Consider the following 25,234-nt stretch of genomic DNA (forward strand, 5'->3'; position numbering starts at 1 on the left):
GCCCCTGCTGGGCGGCCCGGGCCGGGGGCGGGCACGGAAGCGGCCGCTCGCCCTGCTGTTGGCGGGGCTGGGCGGCGGCGGGGGTCCCGGTGGGCGCCATGGTGCAGCTCTACAACCTGCACCCGTTCGGGTCGCAGCGCGTCGTGCCGTGCCGCCAGGAGCCCGCGCTGTGCTGCTGCGGCGGCGGCGCCCTGCTGGTGGCCTGCGCCGCGCCCGGCTGCAAGGTGGAGGCGTTCGCAGTGGGCGCCCGCGAGCGCTGCGACCCGCTCGGCTCCTTCAACACCCTGGGCCGCGTGCTGCGCATGGCCTACAGCGAGGCGGGTGGGTGCGTGCGTGCGTGCGGGGCGGCGCCGGGCCGGGCCGGGCCGGGCGTGGAGCCGGAGGCGGCAGCGCTGCGCCCCGCGTCCGTGCTGGGCTCCCCCCGCGGAGCATCCAGCTCGGCTTTCCGAGCAGCCGAGGCCCCTGGCGCTGCAGGAGCGGTGTCATGACGCGCCGGGCGCTTTGTCGTTTGGTTTTCTTCCCCAAACGAGCGAGCGACTAGCAGTGCCTTTCCCGTCATCCCCTTGTAAATCCTGGTCTGCAGTGTCAACCTAGTAATCAATTTAGGGCAAATCCGAGGAGGAGACTTGCTGCACGGATACTCCTTGTACTTGCTACAATTCCTTTATTTTTTAGTAAAAGAAACACTTTTCTTGCTCCAGCTGATTCTTCCCTGTTGTTGTGGGAAATAGTTTAGAAGTAAAGGGAATTGCGGCGTTATGCCGATCTGTCTGGAAAAGGACGGAGGCACTCGCCTGCCCTATTCTTGGAGTGTATTTGATGGTCTCGGTAGCTATATTGCGCTAACTTGAGTTTCAGAAAAGGTTTCCAGAGCCTTGTCTGTGGGCAGTGGGAGAAAGTAATATCAGGATGAGGGAATAAAACACTTGAGCCTTTATTTCTTGTACACCTATTGAAGTCTAGATTGAGTGGAGTTATAAGTAACCATATAGTGATCCTTGCCTGCACATCTGCATCCTCATCCTCGCTGAGGTACTGTAGGCCTCTACAGACCTCTGAGTGCATGCTGTCCCTGAGAGGTCTCACTGAAATATTTCTACCTAATTTAAACAATTGTCTCAAATTCACAATTCTGTTTCATTAAACTATGTTGTGCCTTTGCAGCAACAGCATGCACAAGAGTACAAATTATTTCCAGGCTATGCTGTAGTATTACTATGGTACTGTTGCTCTCCTTTTTTCAGGAGACTATCTGGTAACAATTGAGGAGAAAAACAAGGCTACCTCCCTGCGAGCTTATGTGAACTGGAGATGCATGTCAGCTGGGAACTCTCGCGTATGCGTCCGGATGGTGGGTCACAAAGTGGAAGAGTCCTACAGTGCGCTTTCTAAAGAGCAGATGTCCATTGTGGAAATGCCTCTTTCAGACCCTCCGCTCTGCATCTCTTGTTGTCCTGTAAATGGCGATCTTCTTGTGGGCTGCAAAAATAAACTGGTGATGTTCTGTTTGAAATACCTAGTGATAAATCCTGATTTCAGTGTATTGGACTTCGAACGCTCCTTAATTTTGCACATAGACGATGTCATCCCGGCAGAAATTGCACTTTGTGCCGGGTATGTAGCCATAACAACAGAATTGGATGTTTTAATCCTGAAGCTGAAATCAGTTAAAAAAGGTGCAGATGATACTGAACTTTGTGCACACGAGATCAATGCACCAGAAAAGCTTGTGAATGAAGGTAAACTGGAATTTAATTTTCCTTTCCCTAGAGTCTAGAGATAATCTGATTCATTTCAAAATGTGCTCTAACAGGTTGATTTTTTTCCCCACTCCCCTTCAAAAATGTTTATGAACATCTTTGAAGTGATGGTGCTCTTTAAATATATGATTTCTGATTGAAACATTTGTACTTGCTAGAGTTACAAATAACATCTAAAATGACTGTACCGAATCTGCAAACACATAAATCAATACTTCTTTGTACTTCAATGGAATTGCGTATGTATACAAAGATAAATAAGCACTTACAGGATTAAACCCAAAACTTAAAGAGAACTGAGAAAATAGTTTTCAGTCTTTTGCTTTCCATACTTGACATTATTTTGGGTAGCTGATTTTCAGTGTTTCTTTGCATAGTTGGAGAAACATACTGGTGATGGAGTCCAGTCTCCAGCTATTGCAGGCAACCATATCCTAATCAGTTTTTCCGTTTTAGAAAATACCCAATAAGTGTCACCGAAGTAGAGGAAATATTCTTTATTTATTTTGAAAATATATATTTTTAAAAGCCATAAAAATAAATATAATGAATGATTCCTCAAACTAGAATTTTAAAAAAATTACAATGCAGTAAAAAAACTAAATTGATGGCTTCCCTTTTAAATTTGTTTCTCACTGTTTGCAAGGATGAGCCTGAACTTCCTCTGATGATGGCTTCCATGCTCCTAGTGCAGTGCTTCCCAAACTTTTCCTCAGCATGGCCCCTCACTCCCACCCCACACTGATGTGGGGTTGCAACCCGCTGTTTGGGAACCACTGTTCTAGTGGTTCTTCTTACTTAAAAATAAATAGGTAGGGGTAGATTTCTTTTGGCATGTCTTGGGGCGTTGCTTTTCTGAAGAATGTGATGTTAAAACAACACTAAACACTCCAAACCAGTTCTGTTTCATCTTGATGCTACTAGGTACAGACACCTTTCTGAATGCCTTTAGTTTTATTTGAAGAATCTGTTCCTTCAAAAGTCATTTTGCAGTTCTTGTATTGGGCAAGACACCTTTTTGTGTCCTATCCCTTGACTCTTAGGTAGTTTAACAAGAAAATGTATCAAGACACAACAAACTTCAGTTTCTCATTTAAACTTCTGCAGTTTTGAGGTGGATGATACTAACTACATAGCTTCACTTGAAGTGTTTAACTGAGTCTTCCGCCTTCTCTATCTTGTCAAGAATTCCACTGCACTCATTTGGAAAACTAATGCAGTGTTTTAATTGTTCAGGTATAAAAGATGAAGCCCCTTCAGCACTTTCTTCCCAGTTTGAATCGGATGACTTTGTCATCTGTCAGAAGCCTACGGAACTGCTTGGGGAAGAAAGTAAACTGTGTGGGATATCTGTCACACTGGAATCAACAAGGTTAAATACTGAAGATGCAGAACACTTCCAAGTGTGTTACATCCTATACCGGTAATAAAAATCTCTTGTGTTCCTGTATTATATTACTGCTTTATTTTTTGGGAACCTGGAAATAAACTATTGCTCACTTGTAATTTTTAGAACAAATTTCTGATTTTGGATCACAGTCAAAGTAGAAGAGTTTTGCTTTGAGGTGGAAGTATTATTAAATCCATCCCTTGGTCTCAAAGCTTTTGAACTGCCCAGCCTGCAGTCAGTCTCTGCAGGAGAACATGGCTTGTTGCTCCACTCCAACATGGAATTACTTTGTATTTTTGGCGTGGATTAATTGCCTAGCTGGGTGGAGGGTGGATGGGGACTGTGTACTGCCACAGCACTTTCTCTTGTAGGAGGGTATGGAATCCTTGGTGTAGGCTCTCTTCTTTCTGACTTGCCTGTAAAAATTGTACCTGAGCACTGCTACCATGGGGTTGTGGCCTTGTTCTGGTGCACTTGTTCAAGTGTTGATCTTTATTGGTTGAGGCTACATAGTCTAATGGACTGGTCATTGGGCAGAGTATCAGGAGTTACTTTCCTTTGACTTCCTGAGACCTAGGATCTGACCTATCAGAGGAGTTGAATATCTGCAGCATTATCATCTTCTGCTGGACTTTTAGGTATGTGGTACCTCTGAAAATGTCTTTCTAGAGCTGAAAGAAGGGACAGTGATCAACTTTGGGAAATGGTCAGAAACCCTGTAGATTAAAAATGCATTAAGTAAAAGTGCAAAGTATTTAGATTAGTTTGCTAGCAAAACCATGAAAGGGTGCAGTTAGGAACTGAGCAGGAATTTACAGAATTCCTAGCAAGAAATTCCAAAATAAGCCAGGAAACAGAGTGATATGTAAATGGAGGGAACGGACAGAGAAAAATGCTGGTTGTAGTTCAACTGAGTATAATAGTACAAAGTTAGATTTGGGATTGAAATTCATTGTAGTTTTACCTACATATACTAACCTATAGTATCTAGTGCAAATGGACAGATGGAGTTCCTTGATCATAGGAGCTTGAGGTACATACAAGTATTGGAATCTGAGTATGCTATACTATTCCTACATGAAATGTGCTAGTAGTTAGACATGCAATATAATAATAGAGCCTTAATGCTTCACCCTCTGTGATTATTGCTGTTTGTCCTGGTTTGGTATCTTGAAGTGGTTTATAATTGAAAGTATATGAGGATTTCTTTTTTTTCTTCCTCACTCTAGACGATTTACTCCAGATTTGTCATCTTTTGTCTTTTCTGTTGAAGAAACCAAGTTACATTCTCTTCAGATGCTGCCTATGTACCAGACAGGTAAATAGAAGTGTATATATACAGTATAGGCAGACAAGGTTCCTTGGGTGAATTTGATATCTTTTATTAGACCAACCCAAATAGTATATTCTCCAACTATTTGGGTTGGTCTAATAAAAGATATCAAATTCACCCAAGGAACCTTGTCTGCCTATGTCCTTAGACCAACACGGCTACAACCTAAATCCCTATATACAGTATACATATATAGTAGCCAGCTTAGCTGGCTTCCATGGGTGCCAAGGTTTTTTTGCTACAGAAGTTCTAGGGGAAATCCTACTTTATGTACCCTTTCTTTTTACGTGGTTCCTGTTTGGGCACTTAAAAACTTTAAGGGAAAAATAAGTTCCTCCTTTTCAGTCATTTATGTTGAGCTTTATTAAAACCAGTCACAAACTCTAATTTTGTTTCCGTGAAGTTTGTGCAGAATTTAACCTGTAGAATATTAATACCACATCCTCTGCCTGCGTAGCGGACTAACTTCCAGTATCATAAAACCAAAACCTTAAAGGCTGCAGTTGAGAGAGGAATGGTTGAAAAACACCTGGTCTTACCCAGTTCACTCCCCCTTTGAACATCTACTGTCTGCCACTGTGACACATCGGTTACTAAGCAAGATGGATCTATGGTCTGACCCTGTAAATGGCAATTCTTTTGTCCTTAAAAATGCTGGTCACAGATGTTAACATATTTATTAATGTTAACACAAGACACTTAATTGCCTTTGTGTTCTATTGGAATAAACAGTGGGCACATAAGAGTGGCCTATACAATCAACATCTTTGCAAAATGCTTTTTAAGTACATAGTAAATTGGCCATTAGCAATATTTCCTTATTTTTATATCTAGGAAGTTTCACAACGGACAACAGAAAAACTGCAGCCAAGAAAGAATTGCTGAGTCTCTTCTGTTTTTTCTCTTTGCCTCATGTTGGGTATCTCTATACAATTGGGAATTTAGTGGAATTGCTCTCTACTTACCAGTATTCAGAGAAATCTGAGCAGGCAGTTCTAACCCCTCAATTCCTCCACGTTATTACAAGGTACTGTATTTGGGGTTGTGTTCTTTGTATTCATGAATTCATACCTGCATTTCATCTTGTCACTGAAATTGTCTTTGTATTCGTATCCCCTGTTGCACACCCCTTCCCTCTTATAGTTCTTATCATTTTTATTTTTTATTTTAGTGCACTATACAGTCTTCTCTAAACAGTGAAATATTAGTTATTGCCAATTTTCTTTTGAATTGTATTGACTTTTTTCTTTCCTTCAGTAATAGCCTGCAGTGTTTCACAGTCCGGTGCAGTGCAGCAGCAGCTCGTGATGAGGACCCATACATTGATACAACTGTGAAGGTGTGCTCCTAGTAGCCTCATGGCTGATGTAAAGCTTAAAGTGAATATGGGTACTAAGAACAGCAGACAGGAAGAGCACACACCAACTGCTGAAACTTCCTTAGCCTGACAAAGGGTTTTTGAACCCGAAAGCTTGCTTAATAATTATTTTCCAACTATTTGGGTTGGTCTAATAAAAGATATCAGATTCACCCAAGGAACCACTGCCTATGTCCTTAGACCAACATGACTACAACCTACACCCTTGGGTACTAAGAAGGCCTTTTCCTCAAATTGTTTAGTGTCTAGTCCTTAAGTTTCATTAGTTTCTATAGGCTGAAGCAACAGAATAACACAAAAAAGCATTACAGATTTGGCAATGGTATAATACTATTGTTCCAGTGCATACAGTACATATGTTACTGTTCCAATGGATGTGTAAACTAGCTTATGCAGGATCTATGACTGCTTTTTTTGAGCCTAAGCTATTAACAAACTATTTGCAAAGGCTTAATGGAAGATTGTTTGCAACAGATAACTCCCTGTGTCATAGTCTGCAAGGTTCAAAATTCTCTTCATGGGAGCTGATGACCTCAGCTGATGTAGCAAATGTATCTCCCCTCTCTTCATTCGGATATTTATCAAAGCATCCTCAGTTGCTGTAGGGTAAAAAGACCTAAGTTTGAAGTCTGTCTTCTCTGTATATTGTTGATAGGTGATAACCTACTGAATTATGCAGGACTGAACAAGTATGTAAATATTTATTAGGACAGACAGGCTGAAGTATGCTTGAACTATGTGCTTGGGGAATTCCTTCTTTGCCAGTTCTCAAGGCAAGTGAAATAAGGAAGTTCAAAGGTTTGGAAGACTTGCATGCACTGTATTTGCTAGATTCAGGCAAGGGTTTTTTTGCCCATTTTAATATGGAGTGGGGTGACCCTTCATCTTGCAATCAAGTGCAAGGCAGTGGGGGAGGGTGGCAGAGACAGCGCCAGTGCCATAACTGCTGCCTGCCCCCTACCTCTCATCCTTGCTCAGGCTCTGTCCTGTTGCAGCCTGGGGCACAGAGCACAACCCCATCTGGCCTGGATGGCCCCATGTTTAGTTGCTTCCAAAACTCAGATTATAATTTGCCCATATTGAAAATTCTGACAACCATAGCTATTCAGACAACTTTTAATTCTAACTTTCATAGCTTATTTCAGTAAGAATAATCTCCTGCTAACATCATTTTATTAGCTGTACATATTTAAGAGAAACTTTTAAAGATAATTAAATCTTAACCCACATACGAGCTCAGGTTTTTTTCCCCCTTCCACGTGCCTCTCCTTTTTCTCTTGGACCTCTGATTCTTAACTCTAATGTGATTTTTTTTTTTCCTTTTGTAGGCTTGCCCACCTGTGTCTTTGGATGTGTGTGCATTAAGAATGCAGCTTTTTATAGGGCTGAAAGCCATTTGTCACTTCAAAAACCATATAATTATTCTAACTAAGGCAGATACTGAAGATATTACTGAAAGAAGGAGGCCTTCAAGAAGACTCCTGTAAGTGCTGTAGTTTAGCATTGAAGTTTTGGGTTCAGATTGAAGGAGATTGCATGAAGACTCTGTGTATCTCTTGGATATGGAATTCTGTTCAAAGTGGAGAATAGTAATAACATTTTTTAATTTTATATCGAGTGTCAGTACATCAAATGAAATGGTTTCTCTGCAAATGGATTTTCTTTTTAAAATGACAAAAACTGTAATTCACTAAAAATTATTTTGGCAGCTATAACAAATGAAAAATGCCCAGACTACGAGCTTCAGGTTATTTAGGCAAAGGTGATACATATTTAATGTACAGAACTAGGTGGTGACCTCTTATTATAATATACCCTTGGCTAATACCTTAAGAGTAAAGAATTCTGAGTTTAGACGTTCTATTTTATATAAACCTTGTAACGAAAAGTTACTGAAATGGCAAAAGTGCACCGATTGTTGCGTACAGTGCAAGTAAAGATATTGGGACAGATGATTCATTGATTTAAATTGTTTAGCTCCCATTCAGTCAGTAGTATAAATTTTCATCTAGCTGAGGTTTAGCCCAGAGGTCCTTATCCATGACACTTTTTTTTCATCTATAGCTTTGCCTGTACATGGAGTTATTCAGGAATGGCTATTGTGCTTTCAATTCATGTCCTACTCTAATATGAATTAAATTTCAAGTGTAAACAAGGCCTAAAAGGTATCTTTGTATATATGTGATTTTTTTTTGATCATTTATTAAATTGGTGATAACTTGTGTTCATATACATAACATTTGTTCAGACAGCTTCTCTTCTTTTTATTTCTGTCTTTTCAGTTCGAGAAAAACTGGTAGTGTCACACTCAAGGCACCTTCTGAGTCAGAATCTGGCTGGAATTTATATATAGTGAACACTATTTCAACTATTCAACTTTACAAAGAAATGGTATTGCTCACCTGTTTCTGATTCTTTGAGATAAAATACGGTATAGTAGATTAGAGGTTTGTGACCTATCTTAGCTGTGAATATCTTGCTATGCATTAGTCGCAAATAAATAAGACCTAGGTATTTCCTGTATTTGTTCCAGGTAGACTACAGTAGGACATATGAAAACTCAAGAACTGAGAGTTGTATCCATCTTTTAAGCGAGGCTCATTTATTAGTCCGAGCAGCTCTAATGGATCCAGGTCTGATAGAATCAGAAGAGGAGGAGGAGCTCCTGGCATCATTCAAAGAAAGTTGTGCTCTCCTAGGAGACTGTTATAGCAGGTTTGTATTAGTATATCACTTTCACATCCACTAGTTTTTGTTTTTCAAAGGTGTCCTCCTAGGGTCACTTCTGAAGAAATCTGGATCCTTTTATTCTCTTCACAATGCAGGTTTTAAGTAAATGCATTCTGGTGGGGGAGCCAACAATTTTAATTTCAATCACTTAAGCTTTGATTCACTAGGTTTGTCTGGTCTTGGCTGGATATATACAGATGTTGAAATGTTGTGAGCCAGACCATAAATATTGGGGTGAAATTTTTGGTTAAAGAGAATGTTACAATGGTGCCTAATTTTATTTGTTGCATCACTTTTAGGTTTGACACAAAGGATTACCATCTATCCCTGCCTTACTACAAAATGTCTGATTTATCCATGACTGAAATTTTGAAGAGAGTGGACTCGGAAGAGGACAGAGCACAAAAATATGAAAAAGGATTTATTTTTTACTTAAATCATTCTCTTTATGAAGAATTAAATGAAGAATTAAGTAAGGTAGGTGTGTAAATTGTTTTTTAAATGGCTGCTTATTGCTGTTTTTGAGGAGCTTGTAACATTTCTAAAAGAAACATTGCTTAAATCCTGTAAAGCTGTCCATTTCTCATTCATTTATTATTCTCTTTTTCTTTGAGAGGCACAGAGAGTCTTTCTGGTTTTTTTGTCTACATAGCAACAATGTGTAATTTCTATACAAATATAGAGATTAGTAGTGAAACTCTTATCAAAGAACATCCAGGATGCGTCCCCATGAGCAGGATCATGTGTTTCCCCAGGGACAAACAGCAGTGGCACATGTTAGCAGTACAACATGTGCCGCTGCTGCTTGTCCCTGAGAAATGCCTGTGCATGCACACTCTGGTGTGCAGCACATTGCCCCAGGTGAGGTATGGGGAGGCTGGCCCCACCAACTTTACCTGGGGTCCTGAGGACCTCCAGGAGCTGCAGCCACAGCAATTTGGCAGCACAGAGCCTTGCCAGCAGCTGGAGCATGGCTCCAGCCAGCCAGGTTCTATTTCCGGCAGCCCATGCTGCTTCCGCATGCACCATCCCACTTTTGTAAGGCACCGTTTTTTTTGACACTGGGATCTCCCAGTGTCAGCCCCCTACCCCCTCTCCCACACAGCAGATTAGCATCACAGGGAATGCCTGCATGTGTGGTGTGCAGTGCCACAGACAGATTTGCAGCACTGTATACTTCACATCCTCACTCATCTGGAATCCCTCCCCATGGCTCTTGACATTGTGATGCTTAAAATCTATATCAGAACCTTTTTTGCTACCTACAATAGTGAACAAACCAAAACCGTGGATCCACATGCCACTTAATGTTAAAGGGTGTTAAGATTGCACTTTGGGTGACCTCCATGTACCCCAGGGAGATTTTTGGTTTAGTCTGCTCCGCTCCAGTGTATGAAAGAGACTTAACTACACTCAACTTTCTTCTTTTATTTCTTTCTCCCAATGTATATCTGAAAGGTTAAGGCTACTTTAAATGACTCCTATTTTAATAGGAATCAGCTGCAAAAGTGCTTCAAATATTTCATCTTGCTGAACCAAATCAGCTACCTCATGTCCTCTGTAGTCCTTGCATGAAGAATGTATGTCCATCAACGGCCATGGAATATCTGCAGAAAGTGGAAAGAATTGTGCCAACATTGGTGGTGACGCTAACAAAAGCTGCCATGGCTCTGAAAATGGGAGACCTGGAGGCATATAAACATGAGATGGATCGCTATACAGAGGTACAAAATATAGCACTTGGAACCAGTTGGTTCTCATTTGAAGCCATGCCCTTTTTTAAACTGAAGCCAGTAGACTTGGCACATGGTTGTACTTAACAATCCACCTCTACTGGGCTGTTTCCATACTTACCAAAACCTTGCAGTGTTCATAGTATGAGACCTTGTAGAGTCATGTGGAGGTGGCATCTCACATAGATGTCAGTTTCCTTATACTGAGTTACAGATTTCTAGGGTCAGAAGGGACCTTGTAGATCATTGAGTCTGACCCCGTGCTCTAGGCAGGAAAGAGTGCTGGGGTTAAGTAACCCTAGCTAGGTGCTTGTCTAATCTCTTCTTGAACACCTCCAAGGTAGGGGAAAGCACCACCTGCCTTGGAAGCCCATTCCATATTTTGGCAACCCTCACCATAAAGAATTTCTTCCTTATGTCCAATCTAAATCTATTCTTAAGTTTGTGGGCATTATTTCTCGTAACCCCGAGGGGTGCCCTGGTAAACAGAGTATCTCCTATTCCCTGCTGACCCCCCACAATGAGTTTATAGACAGCCACAAGGTCACCTCTCAGCCTTCTCTTGTGGAGGCTGAAGAGATTCAGGTCCCTCAGTTTGTCTTTATAGGATCTTACCTGCAAGCCCTCAACCATACGAGTAGCCCTTCTTTGAATCCTCTCAAGGTTATCCACATCCCTCTTGAAATGCGGCACCCAAAACTGGATGCAGTACTCCAGCTGTGGCATCACCAATGCTGCATAGAGGGGAAGTATCACCTCCCTAGACCTGCTTGTGATGCACCTACTAATGCAAGACAGAGTGCAGTTAGCCTTACTTGTGTTACCTCATCACATTGACTTTTATGTTAGTTTTTGCATTGACTATGACTCCAAGTTCCCTTTCCACTGCCGTGGTACTCAGAATGGTACTTCCCAGGCTGTAGGTGTATTGGATATTCTTTCTCCCCAGGTGCAGCACCTTGCACTTATCCTTGCTAAATTTGCTTCCTATTCTGATCCACCCACTTCTCCATTCTATCCAGATCTGCCTGAATCTGCTCCCTGCCCTCCAGTGTGTTTACTATACCCCATAGTTTGGTGTTATCTGCAAATTTGGACAGAGTGCTTTCAACACCCTCATCGAAATCATTGATGAAGATATTGAACGGTACTGGTCCAAGGACCGAGCCTTGAGGGACACCACTGCCCACATCTCTCCTGGGAGAAACTGACCCATCCACCACCACTCTCTGGGGGTGTCCCATGAGCCAGTTTTTTCACCCACCTTACTGTGAAAAAATCCACTTCACAGCTACTCTGTTTGTTTGTAAGAATTAAGTGCAACACTGTGTTGAAAGCCTTTTTAAAGTCCAAGTAAATAACATCTATCTCCACTCTTGCATCTAAGCACTTTGCGACCTGGTCATAAAAAGAGGCCAAGTTAGTCGGGCAGGATCTGCCTGCTATAAACCCATGCTGATTTCCCCTTAACATTGTATTATCCGCTGGCCCCCCACAAATGTGATCCTTTATGATTTTTTTTCTAAGGTCTTGCCAAGAATAGAGGTGAAGCTAACCAGCTTATAATTACCCGGGTCCTCCTTCCTTCCCTTCTTGAAAATAGGGACCACATTGGCCCTTTTCCAGTCTTCTGGGGCCTGTCCTAAGCGCCATGAGCGCTCAAACAGTTGCGCCAGTAGTTTTGCTAGGACACTGGCCAATTCCTTTAGTACCCTTGGGTGAAGATCATCAGGGCCCACCAACTTAAATATATCCAAGTGGCTCTTCACTAGGTCAGAAGTAACCGTAGGTGGATTGGTATTTCTCTCATGCCGGACTAAAGACTTACTGGGAGGTGTGTTTGTATCCATGTCCAGGAACACAGGCAGGCCCGGATGAGCTCCATCCAAGGGTACTGAAGGCACTGGCCGACATCATTGCACAGCCACTGGCAGGAATATTTGAATGCTCATGGCGCATGGGCCAAGTCCCGGAGGACTGGAAAAGGGCCAATGTGGTCCCCATTTTCAAGAAGGGGAGGAAGGAGGACCCGGGCAACTATAGGCCAGTCAGTCTCGCCTCCATCCTTGGCAAAATCTTTGAAAAAATTATCAAGGCTCACATTTGTGAGAGCCCGGCAGGACAAATTATGCTGAGGGGAAACCAGCACGGGTTCGTGGCAGGCAGATCATGCCTCACTAATCTAGTCTCTTTTTATAACCAGGTTACGAAATGCCTGGACACAGGAGGAGGGGTGGATGTCATATACTTAGACTTCAGGAAGGCCTTTGATACGGTATCCCACCCCATACTGGTGAACAAGTTAAGAGGCTGTGACTTGGATGACTACACAGTCCGGTGGGTGGCGAATTGGCTAGAGGGTCGCACCCAGAGAGTTGTGGTGGATGGGTCGGTTTCGACCTGGAAGGGTGTGGGCAGTGGGGTCCCGCAGGCCTCAGTCCTTGGACCGATACTCTTTTTAATGTCTTCATCAGCGACTTGGACGAGGGAGTGAAGTGTACTCTGTCCAAGTTTGCAGATGACACAAAGCTATGGGGAGATGTAGACACGCCGGAGGGCAGGGAACAGCTGCAAGCAGACCTGGACAGGTTGGACAAGTGGGCAGAAAACAACAGAATGCAGTTCAACAAGGAGAAATGCATAGTGCTGCACCTGGGGAGGAAAAATGTCCAGCATACCTACTGCCTAGGGAATGACCTGCTGGGTGGCACAGAAGTGGAAAGGGATCTTGGAGTCCTAGTGGACTCCAAGATGAACATGAGTCGACAGTGTGACGAAGCCATCAGAAAAGCCAATGGCTCTTTATCATGCATCAGCAGATGCATGACGAATAGATCCAAAGAGGTGATACTTCCCCTCTATCGGGCACTGGTCAGACCACAGTTGGAGTACTGTGTGCAATTCTGGGCACTGCACTTTAAGAGGGATGTGGAGGTCCAGAGAAGGGCCACTCATGGTTAAGGGCTTGCAGACCAAGCCCTATGAGGAGAGACTAGAGAACCTGGACTTTTTCAGCCTCCACAAGAGAAGGTTGAGAGGCGACCTTGTGGCTGCCTATAAGTTAATCATGGGGGCACAGAAGGGAATTGGAAGGTTTTATTCACCAAGGCGCCCCCGGGGGTTACAAGAAATAATGGCCACAAGCTAGCAGAGAGCAGTTTTAGACTGGACATTAGGAAGAACTTCTTCACAGTTCGAGTGGCCAAGGTCTGGAACGGGCTCCCAAGGGAGGTGGTGCTCTCCCCTACCCTGGGGGTTTTCAAGAGGAGGTTGGATAGGCATCTAGCTGGGGTCATCTAGACCCAGCACTCTTTCCTGCCTATGCAGGGGGTCGGACTCGATGATCTATTAAGGTCCCTTCCGACCCTAACATATATGAATCTATGAAAACACAGGTGCAAATAAATAATTTAACAGCTCTGCTTTATCTGTCTTATCCGTGACGAGTTGCCCTAGCCCATTCTGTAGAGGCCCTATGTTACCCTGCGCTTTCTTCTTGCTCCCTATGTACGTAAAGAAGGATTTTTTGTTATCCTTAATCTTTGTTGCCAGCTTGAGTTCTGTATCTGCTTTGGCCTTCCTCACTGCTTCCCTGCAAGCATGAGCCAAACAGGTATACTCTTCCTTGGTGGCCGCCCCCTGCTTCCACAGCCTGTAAGCCTCTTTTTTCCTCTGAAGGCTCTCCTGGATTTCCCTGCTCAGCCAAGAAGGTTTTTTAGCTATTTTGCCTCCCTTTATGTGCACTAGGATGGTACCCCTCTGTGCCTGCAGAATTAGTCCCTTGAGAAACTCCCACCCTTCTTGGACTCCCATCTTAAAGATGCGATTACCCCTCAGTCCCACCCTAACTATGCTCCTGAGCTCATTGAAGTTGGCCTTCCGGAAGTCTAGCACTACTGCCCTACTAGTTGTCTTTCCCACTTTTTGCCAGATAGTGAATCCTATCTACTGATGGTCATTATCCCATAGATTACCTTGTACCTGTAGATCCCCCATCAAGTCCTCCCCTGTGGCCAGCACCAATTCAAGTAAGGCATCTCCCCTAGTGGGACTGCATACCTCCTGTGTTAGGTGCAGGTCTGTATGCAGGTTAGGAACCTACGTGAACGGGTGGACCTGGCCGACTGCTCTTCCCAGCAGATGGCTGGGTATTTAGGTCACCAATGACAACTAGGTCCTTTTGAGCATACTGTCTTTGAGAGCTGTTTTGATAATTCTAGATCTAACTCTTCCTCTTGGTGTGGGGGTCTGTAGTGGACCCCCACTACCAAGTCCCTTTCACCCCTACCCCCTTGTAATCTGACCCATAGGACTTCAATCTGACCTTCTTCTGATCCCATCTTTATTACAGAAGATGTAAAGTATTCCCTGATGTATAGAGCAACACACCCCAGCCCCTTTTTTCCCCAGTCTATCCTGCCTGTACATCCTGTAGCCCCCAATGCCCACTGCCCTGTCGTGGGAAGGGTCCCAACAGGTTTCTTCGTTAGTCCAACCAGGTCAAAATCTTTGTCTGCAAGCAGGAGTGCAAGTTCCTCCTGCTTGTTTCCCATACTTCTAGAATTAGTATAGAGACACCTAAGCCCCCCTCCCCTATCCTGATTCCTAGTGGACTCCTTAGTACTTAGCTGGTCAATTCTAGCGTGTGGTTCGTGACTGGTCTCGTCCTGACTTTGACATCCCCGTCCCCCAATGAATTAGAATTTTCAAAAGTACCTGATTTGTTGATTTTTGGCTTCGTGGTCAAATTTGGTTTTCTTTTTATATGCAGATTTGTGGGACAGAACAATAAATAAATAAATAAAGCATAATAATATTAAGGGTGAAATTCAGCCAAGAGTGGGAGATCTGTTCAAATCTATTATGCCATATTAGACCACATGATGGGACTGTGACTCCTTCATTTCTCGGATGCCAGTCACATGTAGGGTAGTACAGTGGGTGGAAGCAAGAGGTCTGAGACCCATTGGTTTCAACTCAGACAAGTGATGTAGAATATCTGCAATCACTAATCCAGTGCATAGCTTGAAGTTGCAGCTGTGGAGAGGGACAAGCTATGGTGTATTTCCCTCCCTTTGTCCATCCTGCCTTTCAGGTGTGTAAATAGTGTCCTTTAGTACACCTTCAGTTTGAAAGTTGTACTAATTAAATGTCCAACTTGTAAATGGTTGTGTCTGTAGACCAAGCTGGCTTATGGCTTTATTGCGGAACCAAGACTTCTAAGGCAGCAAAGAAGAGGACAAGTTATTCCAACTGAACTTGCTCTTCACTTGAAGGAGACACAACGTGGATTGTTGGTGGCTTCAGTGTTGGCTTTATATGAGAACAGTAAAATTGAACTGGAAGAAGCAAATGCTTATTTCAAGGTTGGTCTGAATTTAGTTTTTATTCTTTGTAGTCTCGCTTGGTATTAATAGAGAAAGATAGCCAGAACAACCCAAGTCATTCTTGTTCTCTCATGCACGTGTGAAAATTTCTCCTGTATCAGCAGGAAGTTTAATAAAGTGGTTTCTATCTAAGTTGGGAAGAATATTAAATAAGGTAAGCAACTAGATTTTTTTTTAGATGGCCCTGCACTTAAATCCAGATTAAACCTGACAAATTTAGTAGATTTGTTTGAGTCCCTTTATTCTGCTGAGGACAACTTGTGCTCCCAGTTGGGGATTTTCAAAGATTACCAGAGGCAGGGATGTCAAACACAGAACCAGTGGAGCCCTGTGATCTGGGCCCTGGGTCTTAGATCAAGCTGACATGCAGAGCATCTAGGATGTGGGCTGAACAGCACAGGGTGTCAGTCTAGGGTATGGGCTGCATGTGGTGCTTGCACTAAGCTGTCCCCGAGTGCTGGTTCTGGGGCCAGTCTAGATTGGGTTGCACTGGAGCCAGCATGCAGGGCAGGTCCAGCAGAGTGTCACATGCAGCGTATCCTCCATGCTGCCCCTTGTGCTGCATGCAGCTTGTGCACCCAGTCCAGCCCTGCATGCAGCATATGCTGGCTCCACTCCCAACACTTGCTTTGCACCCAATGCATGGAACTGGCACTGCATACAGCACCTTACTGGACTGGTCCTGCATGTTGGCTCAGGTGCATGTATTGACAGTGTGGAGCCCAGTCCAGACCAGCCCTGGAGCTACCCTGCAGGGTCAGTCTGGTGGGACGTCGCATACAGCCCAGACCCTGGAGTCTGTGCTGCATGTGGTGCAGTTCTAGTCCTTGTGCTGCATGCAGTGCAAGGCCCAGAGTGGGGCTGATGTATCTTGCATGCCGGTCTGGATGCAGCACCAGGGGCTAGTATGTGTGCCCTGCTGGACTGGCCTTGCATGCTGGCTCTGATGCATGATCCTGATCCAGCCCTTAGACCTGCCCAGTGACCTTTATCCAGCCCCCAGAGCTGGATGTTCGACACCCCTGACCTAAGGGAATTAGGCATCCTACTCCTATTGACATGAAATGGAAGTTGGTTAAATAGATCCTTTGGGCCCTTTATAAAAATGTAGAATATGTTCAATAGTGAGGAGACCCCTCCCTTACCCCATATTGATTCAGGTCTCCTAACCCCTTGCTGGACTACAGTCAGTGCTGAAAATTGTCACTGGCCATGTCTAATACTATTCAAAGGGGGCTTGCCTAGGTGTAGATGTATTTTAAAGCCAGTCTTCTGGCATTTCCTTTAAACTCTTTGCAATGTTAGCACTAGGCAGAACAGAATGAAATCCCACTAAGAATGGTTTTCTTGCTGCTTGAACCTGTAACATAGAATTAGCATTTTAAAATTGTTGCTTGCACTTCTGTATTGCCTGTCACCGTAGTAACAAGAATCATATGCATTAGAAATGCATCAAGAAACATTTTTCCATACCCATTGAAATTATGTTAATTCCTAGTTCTGCTATTTATAGTCATGTCAGTTAACACTAATTTTTGTCTTATATTCTGGTATATAGATGCTGTGTGGTAAGAATGATGATTCTGTCCCTCAGCTCTTAGTAGACTTCTGGGAAGCCCTTGTAGTATGCTCTCAGGGAGAAGTTCTCCAAGAACTCTTGCTGAAGCTTATTTCACAGTATGTTTGGAGATTATCAGGGATGCAATATCCTGATACCGTGCCATTGAAAACAGCAGAGGATCTGGTAAATATACATTGTGCTTATAATGTTGAGAGGGGGTGGAACAGGAGAAAAGTGCAGTCTTGTTTACTTTAATGCTGGACAAATTTTGTTCTTAAGACCAAGAATGAAAACATATGAGCTCACGTGTCAGTTACCAAGTAATAACTGCTAGCTTTTGGATTAAGTCCTTAATGCCGTGTTAGGAGTCTCTTGTTCACAAGCATGAATGAATTTAGAACCAGAGAAGCCCAGATCTTGACTTGGAGTTCTGAAATGAAGTTGGATAATCTCTCATTAGACATTCTGGTATTTCAAGGATGAACCTGACCCAGGATAACTTTTATTGCGTTTTGGTACTTCTGTTCCGCAAGAGTCTCTGGATTTTGTTTCCTTCTCAATTTGGAACTAAATGAGAGACCTAACTTTCGGAGGTTGCTAGGGCATCCTTACATTTATGTACAAAAATTTTGAATATGCGTTTTAGGCATTATTCAGTTAACTTCCATGGTATCTGATATGATTTGTCTCGTTTTTTAAATAAACCAGTGGAATAACAGAGCTGTTGGCTTTTGAACTTAAAAATGTGAAATACATAATAGAACTGTGTAAGGGTTCATGTCATGCTTCATTCAGTTATGTTATTTTGGACTAGTTAATCAAGGTAAACAGTAACTATTCCATTTAAAATGTCAGGGACTTCTTTCTCTAGAATTCATATGCGACTAAAGATGTAATGCCTTCGTACATTAACTCCTTTTTCTTCTTTCTTTGTTCAGATAAACTCCTCTGATCACTATGGGTTAATTTTCCCTTGGGTGATATTTATGATGTCACTGGGACCTCAATCTGATGAGGTTTATCCAGAAGATCTTTCAAAATTACAGGTACGATGACCTTAAACCTGCACACAGCATATGTCCCTTCTCCTGAAAAATGTATTATATTTTCACCTTTTAAGCATATGAGTAGTCTGGGAAAGCCAGGTGTTTACAAGGGTTTGAAGGGCTGGGACCTTAATTTGTGCATCTGCAGAAGTGCCTCTTTTTTTAATGCCCCATTTTTATCTGTATTTGTGTGTGCAACTCGATTTCAATGCTACACTTAACCAATTTTAATTTCAACTTTTGGTTAACAGGCATTATATTGTGAATTGGGTTATAATATTTGGCTTAGTTCAAGTCTTCAATTGTTTCCAAACTTTAGAGTGGACAAAAAAAAATCTTTGGGGATTGGAGAGAGGAATGGCACTGGGAAGAGCCCTTTGTAGACTGCTACATCCTAAGCTGTTTAATGGTGGTATATTATAGCATCTGCGGGCCTGTCTACATGAGACACAGTGGCACAGTAGCAAAAAGCCATGGCTCATTGCTGCCACACAGTAACATTGCTGAGCACTAACCGTGACACAATGCTACTGTGCAGTAGTTGCACGCTACTGCGCAGTGGTTTCAGGAGAAAAAAAACATGCGGCAACAGCATTGTGCAGTAATGCCGGTTACTGCTCAGTCATTTAGTACTTGCTTATGTGAGTACTAAATAACTGCAATAACAGCTACTCAGTATGCCACACATGTAGACGCAGCCTGCTTGACCAGAGTTTAGGTAAGAGGAGACAAAGGAAATGAGCAGGTGAGTAAATGTTGTCATAGGCAAAAAGAGTTCAGAACTCACGAGAAAGACAGGTTAAGAGACGTTGACTCAGAATCACTCAGGCATTTAGTGATTTTATACCAGATAAATGTAGCTTAGGACAGATGCAGCTTATATGTGATTTAAAAATAAGTATTTCTGCTTGACAACAAGCAAGGAATGCTCAATAATCATATTAGACAGGGTTCATATTAATATTAAGGATGAAATAACCTATTGACATGTTTCTACATTTTCTAGTCTTATTTAGCAAACTTTTGAAGTTTGGCCAAGTTAAAATATAAAAATTCAAGTTCAATTCAGACTCCTTGCTCTTTAGCCTGAACTACAGTTCTTGCTGAAAGACAACTTGTAGATGAACTAAGATAAGGGCTGCTTTGAAACTCAATTTTTAATTTCAAGTAAAACATTCTTTTCCCTAGCAGGCTGGCTAACTGGAAGTCTTTAAAATCTCTAAAACTTGGAGATTAACCTTACATTTATTTAAAATATTAGAATTTCTATTATTAATAAATATTTGAGTATTTGGTTTGATGTGCTTTTATCTGTGTTGTCTTATCATTCTTATTCTACTTCAGTATTGAAATTGGTACAAACGTTTAAGTAAACTTATTCTTGATTTTGATGGGTCAGGCTCCCTGAACATTCCTTGGTCCACAGATTATCTTTGGGGGTTAACAGCTTGGAGTTTTAGCATCTTTTTTCATATGAGAGGAGGCTCAAAACATTTGCTGAGACTGGAATTCCCAGACTTTTTGGTGGTGGTGTGTAGGTAGGGAAGAATTAAGATTTAATCCTGAGAAGCACCAAGTAGAGCTGGTGGTTGAAAGGTGTCAGACAACATATATTGCCACTAGAGAATGTTGATACATTGAAATTGGATACATTCTGCCAGAGCCATCCTTAGGGGTGACAGCCCCAGGCCCCATGCTTTAGGGGTGCCCAGCAAAGCTGGGCAGAGTGGCCGCAGCCCCTCCTACAAGGCCTGCCTGGAGCTGGCAGTTCAGTCCTGCGCCATGGAAGAAGCACGGAGATCCCCTCTCTCTTTGCAGGACTACCACAGCCCTGTGCAGTATTAAGGGGGCCTTGCATCACCCCTAGGGTCAGCTCTGCATCCTGCAGGGATGGTTGGATTTCACTGAATGGACAAAGGAAAGCAGGCAGGTGGAAATGGATCTGGCAGGCAGGTGGAAACTGACTTGCCTGCCTGGCTTTTTGTCAGTTTTTTAGCACTCCAGGCTTCCAGGGCTTCTTCACTTCCAATGTAGGCAAAAAGGAAAACTGCTTCAGAGTAGGGCTCCCTAAAGTTGTTTTTCCCCTTAGTATTTCAAGAATCCTAGCTTCTGTTCCAAAACAAAAACCAGAACAAAATCTGGCTTCACAATAATGACATCTCTCTGCCTTTCTCAGCACAGTTTTAGCAGTTTCATGGCTTTCGTGTTGCTAGTTTTGGCTGATACAGGGATAGGCCAGAAGAGTGTTCCCAGGTGAGATATTCCATTTGTGTTGGCCAGTTCGGGTAATGGCTCCACGTACACTTAAATCCTACCCCATAAATATCCCAGTATTGTGTTAGGCAGACAAGGTTACTTGGGTAATTTATTAGACAAACTGAATAAAATATATCACATTTACCCACGTAACCTGATGTCCTTAGACCAACAGGCTAAAACCAACACCCCTGCATTGTTTTACCGCCCATTTTGGTACGACCTGCACACTTGATTTTTTTCTCTTTGCATGCGTGTGCATGCACACACATTGGTGTGTTTGTGTTTAAATCCTAATGCCATGGTTTCTTGTCTTCAGTCTCTTTTATGTGGTCCATCAGTTAATGCAACTTCAGTTCTACCTTTCTTGGAGCCACTATTGGAAGACAGTAATGCTGGCCTCAGTATACATGTCCTTTGCACTACACGTATGGGAGAGTGTGAAAAATCCATTGACAAACTACTAGAGAGGTGTCCTGAAGCAGTCATTTCTTATGCCCAGCATGAGCTGAAAGATGAAAATCGGGTGAGCATTTACAGGTGGTTTTTTTCTTTTTCTTTTTTGCCTACCTAGTCAGCTGCCGAGTTAATAGTAGAGTAACTTCCATTGAACAGAAAAGCTTTAGAAGGACTTCCCCCAGCAGCTGGAAAGACTGGAATGCCAGTCGGTATTATTGCGACTCATTAGATTTTCTCTTAGGAACAGAGAGAACTAATTTCTAGGCTAAATGTATTGTTGTTTGAAGCAGGGGAATGCTGAAGAAGGAGGAATTATTATCCATGAAAAGAACAGGATTTCATTTTTACTTTACTCTGTTTAAGACCCAAGTAAATGCAATGTTAAGGTTACTGGTGGTGAGGCATTAAACAAAGGTACAAAGTTCTCATAACAGTGCTGTTTTAAGCATGCTGCGCAGAACTATTGTGAGAGATTTGCTTGTGAAAAATCCGTAACCATAACATTTTATTGACTATTTCTTCAAATACATCTTAGAGGTTTTGGGGCATTTGGGGGTATTTTTTTCTGACCCACATACACAGCCCATCAAATGAGTGAAGTCTGTTCTTACAAGCACTAGGGGGCACTCTCATAATTCTGATCTTGTTCTTGGAGTTTAAAAAAAAAAAAGTCGGGTTGATCTAAACATATGTTGCAGGCATCATAGCACTTGGCATTGCAGTGCATTGTGTAAGCCAGTTACTAAGAGCATCTTCAATTACACTATTATTTTTACCACTTCTGATATTAACTCAAAGGGTTTATTTTTTAAAAGCTTGTGTTCATGATCTATTTATAATAATTGCTAATTCACTGCTTTGTTGTATGGATGAATTAGGCTCTGTGGTGGACAAAACTGCTTCCTGACCTCTGTAAACGAACCAGATGTCCTGGAGAGGACTATTCCATCCTCATTTCAGCCCTGAAAGGTAAAAGGCCTGATTACAATTTAATTGTCTATATAAAGCCTTTCTGCTGCATCCATGGTATTTGAAGGCTGCTTATGGCTGCTTATCTTAAACTCCTGACCACTTTACTGTCTGCCAGTTTGAGGAGGAAGGCCTTTATCCACTAGTAATGTTAACGTAGTTATATACAGGCTAGCTGGCTATTTGGAGCACTCAAATTATGGCATGCATCCCTATTCTTAATTCTGCATCCTAGAGATTGAAAACTATTCATGCCACAAAACTATGAGTTGTCAGTGATGTATGGTAAGTGATTTTGTGCCAAGCCCAGTGAAATGAAATCCTGAAAAATTGGGAGACTATCTAACTTAAATTGAGAAATATTGAGGACCAGAGACTCAGACCATGCTAAGAATTACGTTTGATTGCTTTTGTAGTTGAATTGTTGACTGAACAAAACTGTACTTTGTTGCTTGTCCTTGGGATGAGACAGAAGGAAGCAGACATGCATTGTTCTGGGCTTTTTGGCTCTGTGGCTAAAGGAAGCCACTTCTTTTTTCCTGTTGAGACTGGAACCCTGGTAGAACTTTGACTTAAAGTTCCTCCCATTCTTCCCCCCACTCCCACCAACCTTCACAGTTGCCAGGGTCACATTACTCAGTGTTTCCAGGAAATCAACAACTGCTTTTATAAGAGGTTGCTCATGTTTGGGGAAAAAAATGACATTTTATTTATTATCAATCATTATAAAAACTCCAACCTGAGATCAGAAGGGATTGCAATAGTGTGATGTTCCTTGCAGTAAATAGTGCATAAGGTTTTGTTAGATGCTTCACTGTCTGACCACTATCTTAATTTAAGGGTTTGATACAGAAGAGCATACAGTCAAATAATTTTCTCTCTCATATTGGCCCAAGTGCACTACAGGCACTTAACTGAAAAACAACTAGCATAACTTTTTCCTTCTCACTTTGTATGGCATGCGAGGTTCTAGAAAAGTCTTTTGTGTGTGTTGGTCTAGTACAGTGGTAATGTAGAACTTTTTTTTCCTGGCAGGCTGCATGGGCTGTGCCTGGTTGAGCACCCATGGTCTAGTTGAGGTGATGAGTGTGGTCAGTAGAGATGTCTTGGTGTTGCTACCATGATTACCTCCATGTCTTAAATAGTTTCCCCAGTTATATCACTTGCTATAAGCATCTCATATGAGTTCAGTCACAATCTTTGGGTGTTTTGGTGATTTTTAAATACCAAATCTAAACTGCTACTCTTAATTGGAGCCGATCTGAAATGCAGTATTCTCTCTCTCTCTTTTTTTAATACAGAAACTTTATCAGTTGTTGCCATGGAATTGGAATTAAAGGATTTCCTTAATGTTCTACCAGAGGATGGGACTGCAGCTTTTTTCCTGCCTCATCTTCTTCAGTGCAGCCAAAGGAAACTGGTAACCTAGAGGCAACTAGAAGCTTTGCTACACTTAAATACCAGGAGAGCAACAGAGTAAATATGCAAAAAACTGCAAGTGGAACTATCCAGAAAAATATTTTAGATTCAACCTAGCTGCAAACATCTAAAGTAGTGGTAGAAATATAACATAAGGCTACAATGTACTTATAATGATGCGGTTACAATCAAAACTCAAGACAGCATCAGTTTTGTAGATGAAGAAAGACATTTCCAATGCTAAAACTTCATTGATGTCCGCAAACCTGTCTATTAAGTAGAACTAAATGTTGTGTTGACATGTGAAAGCATGAACAATTATTTGGGCAAATATCGGATACAGCTTGGAAACTTCAAGGGGCAAGTTATTTATGGCCAAAGTGGTAAGAGAAATGTTATACTCACTATCAGAGCTGCAAAACTCTGTAGTGTTCATGTAAAAATGAAGAAGAATACAGCTGTTAGTCGTGGCTTTACCTAATTAGACCCCAATCACAAAGCAGTTAAACTTATGAACGTGTATAAGCATGGAAGCAGTTCCTTGACTTGCTCTTCTGACTAGAATTCTGTGGAAGGTCCAGTGTTTAGAAATATGTGTATTCTTGTGTAGTGTCATTTAAATTTGATTTGGAAAAACAAGTTGTATTGAATGCATTGATAGTTGACTGTATTCAGCAACTGCATAGAAAACGTCAAGAGAAGTATTTTAAGTGGAGATGAGAAACATGCACTCTTCTGGCTTGTTTAATATTTCCCACTTTCCCTTTCATCCTTTACATTTGGTCTATAATGGACAACAAACATCTTTTAAAAGACAAGAACTAGTTTCCTACTACTTTTAATCTCCATCACCAACCCAGCTGCTCAGCACATCACCTTTTGTGTCTTATAAATAGAAAATATCCTGTGATTCCTTCAACTGAGTTCTGGCTGAAGTAAATACATTTATATTAGCTGGTTACAATTCAACTGGAATAACTCACTTTTTTTATGTATAAACTATTTTCTAAAGGTTTTCTGTGGTGACTAGAAGTGTGCTATGTACACAGTAGTATTCAAACTGTGAACACTTAAGCTATGAACTAACTATAATCTGTAAACCACAATAAAAATGACTATTTGAATACCTAAATAAAGTGGTTCTCAAGAAGGGGGTTGGGGCCAGGAGATCATTTGATGGGTGCCATGAGGTAGGAAGAGATAAGCAGTTGTGAAGAAGTATGTGCAGCCTCAGGCCAAGCCCCTCTTTCTGGCCTGTGCTTTTATCTGAGTAATGGAAGTGTCAATGAGGATGGGTAGCTGGGTCTGATCAAAATCCATTTTGTTGGTTTTAGTCTCTTATTTGTGGAGGGCAAGATTCTTCAGATATATCAAATAAGGATATTGTATCAGCCAGCCCACTTGGTGGCTCCAGGCCTGGGCATCAGGCTGAGAAGCCAAAGGCCTTGAGTTCAAGTTGCTTGCAGTCTCTGTTGACTAGCCAAGGGGTCCTTGGCTGCAGCCAAAATTCCCTTTTCCCCCAGTTTTGGGCTGCTGTGGTCCCTTGAGCCACACCACATGGGGAGTCCAAGAGAAAGCAACCTCACCAGCCTGCTGTGTGGCTTCAGGGTGGGGTATTGAGCTGGATTCAAGGCTTGCTGTGGCCTCTTGGCTGGGCCAAAGTCCCTTCTTGGGTGCAACTAACTTTTTTTTTTCTCCTTTCTTGCCATTTTGGGCTGCTGCTCAATTCCAAAAGTTGTGGAGGGGGTCCCTGGAGTCTGAAAAGGTTGAGAACCTCTGGTCTAAATGAAGGGTTATGGAACCATGGAATCCA

At 42.3% G+C, this 25,234-nt stretch overlaps 1 protein-coding gene across 1 annotated transcript; it reads left to right on the forward strand.

Moving 5' to 3' along the window:
- Positions 1-43: 43 nt before the first annotated feature.
- HPS3 (HPS3 biogenesis of lysosomal organelles complex 2 subunit 1) lies at positions 44-24,571 on the forward strand. Its single transcript, XM_006259185.4, has 17 exons — positions 44-321; positions 1,245-1,739; positions 2,997-3,183; positions 4,380-4,468; positions 5,318-5,510; positions 5,741-5,822; positions 7,190-7,344; positions 8,144-8,252; positions 8,395-8,576; positions 8,891-9,068; positions 10,085-10,315; positions 15,505-15,690; positions 17,270-17,455; positions 18,211-18,318; positions 20,894-21,100; positions 21,912-22,002; positions 23,304-24,571. The coding sequence occupies exons 1-17, from the start codon at positions 99-101 to the stop codon at positions 23,429-23,431; spliced, it is 3,030 nt and encodes a 1,009-aa protein (XP_006259247.1). The 5' UTR covers positions 44-98; the 3' UTR covers positions 23,432-24,571.
- The last annotated feature ends 663 nt before the right edge of the window (positions 24,572-25,234 follow it).

Source organism: Alligator mississippiensis, chromosome 7 (assembly GCF_030867095.1).
Source record: "Alligator mississippiensis isolate rAllMis1 chromosome 7, rAllMis1, whole genome shotgun sequence".
In the NCBI taxonomy this organism is placed as follows: Eukaryota; Metazoa; Chordata; order Crocodylia; family Alligatoridae; genus Alligator; species Alligator mississippiensis.

Coding starts and splice junctions, on each gene's coding strand:
- HPS3 (XM_006259185.4), top strand. CDS start 99: ATGGTGCAGCTCTACAACCTGCACCCGTTCGGGTCGCAGCGCGTCGTG. Junction 322..1,244: donor CATGGCCTACAGCGAGGCGG/GTGGGTGCGTGC, acceptor TCCTTTTTTCAG/GAGACTATCTGGTAACAATT. Junction 3,184..4,379: donor GTGTGTTACATCCTATACCG/GTAATAAAAATC, acceptor TCCTCACTCTAG/ACGATTTACTCCAGATTTGT.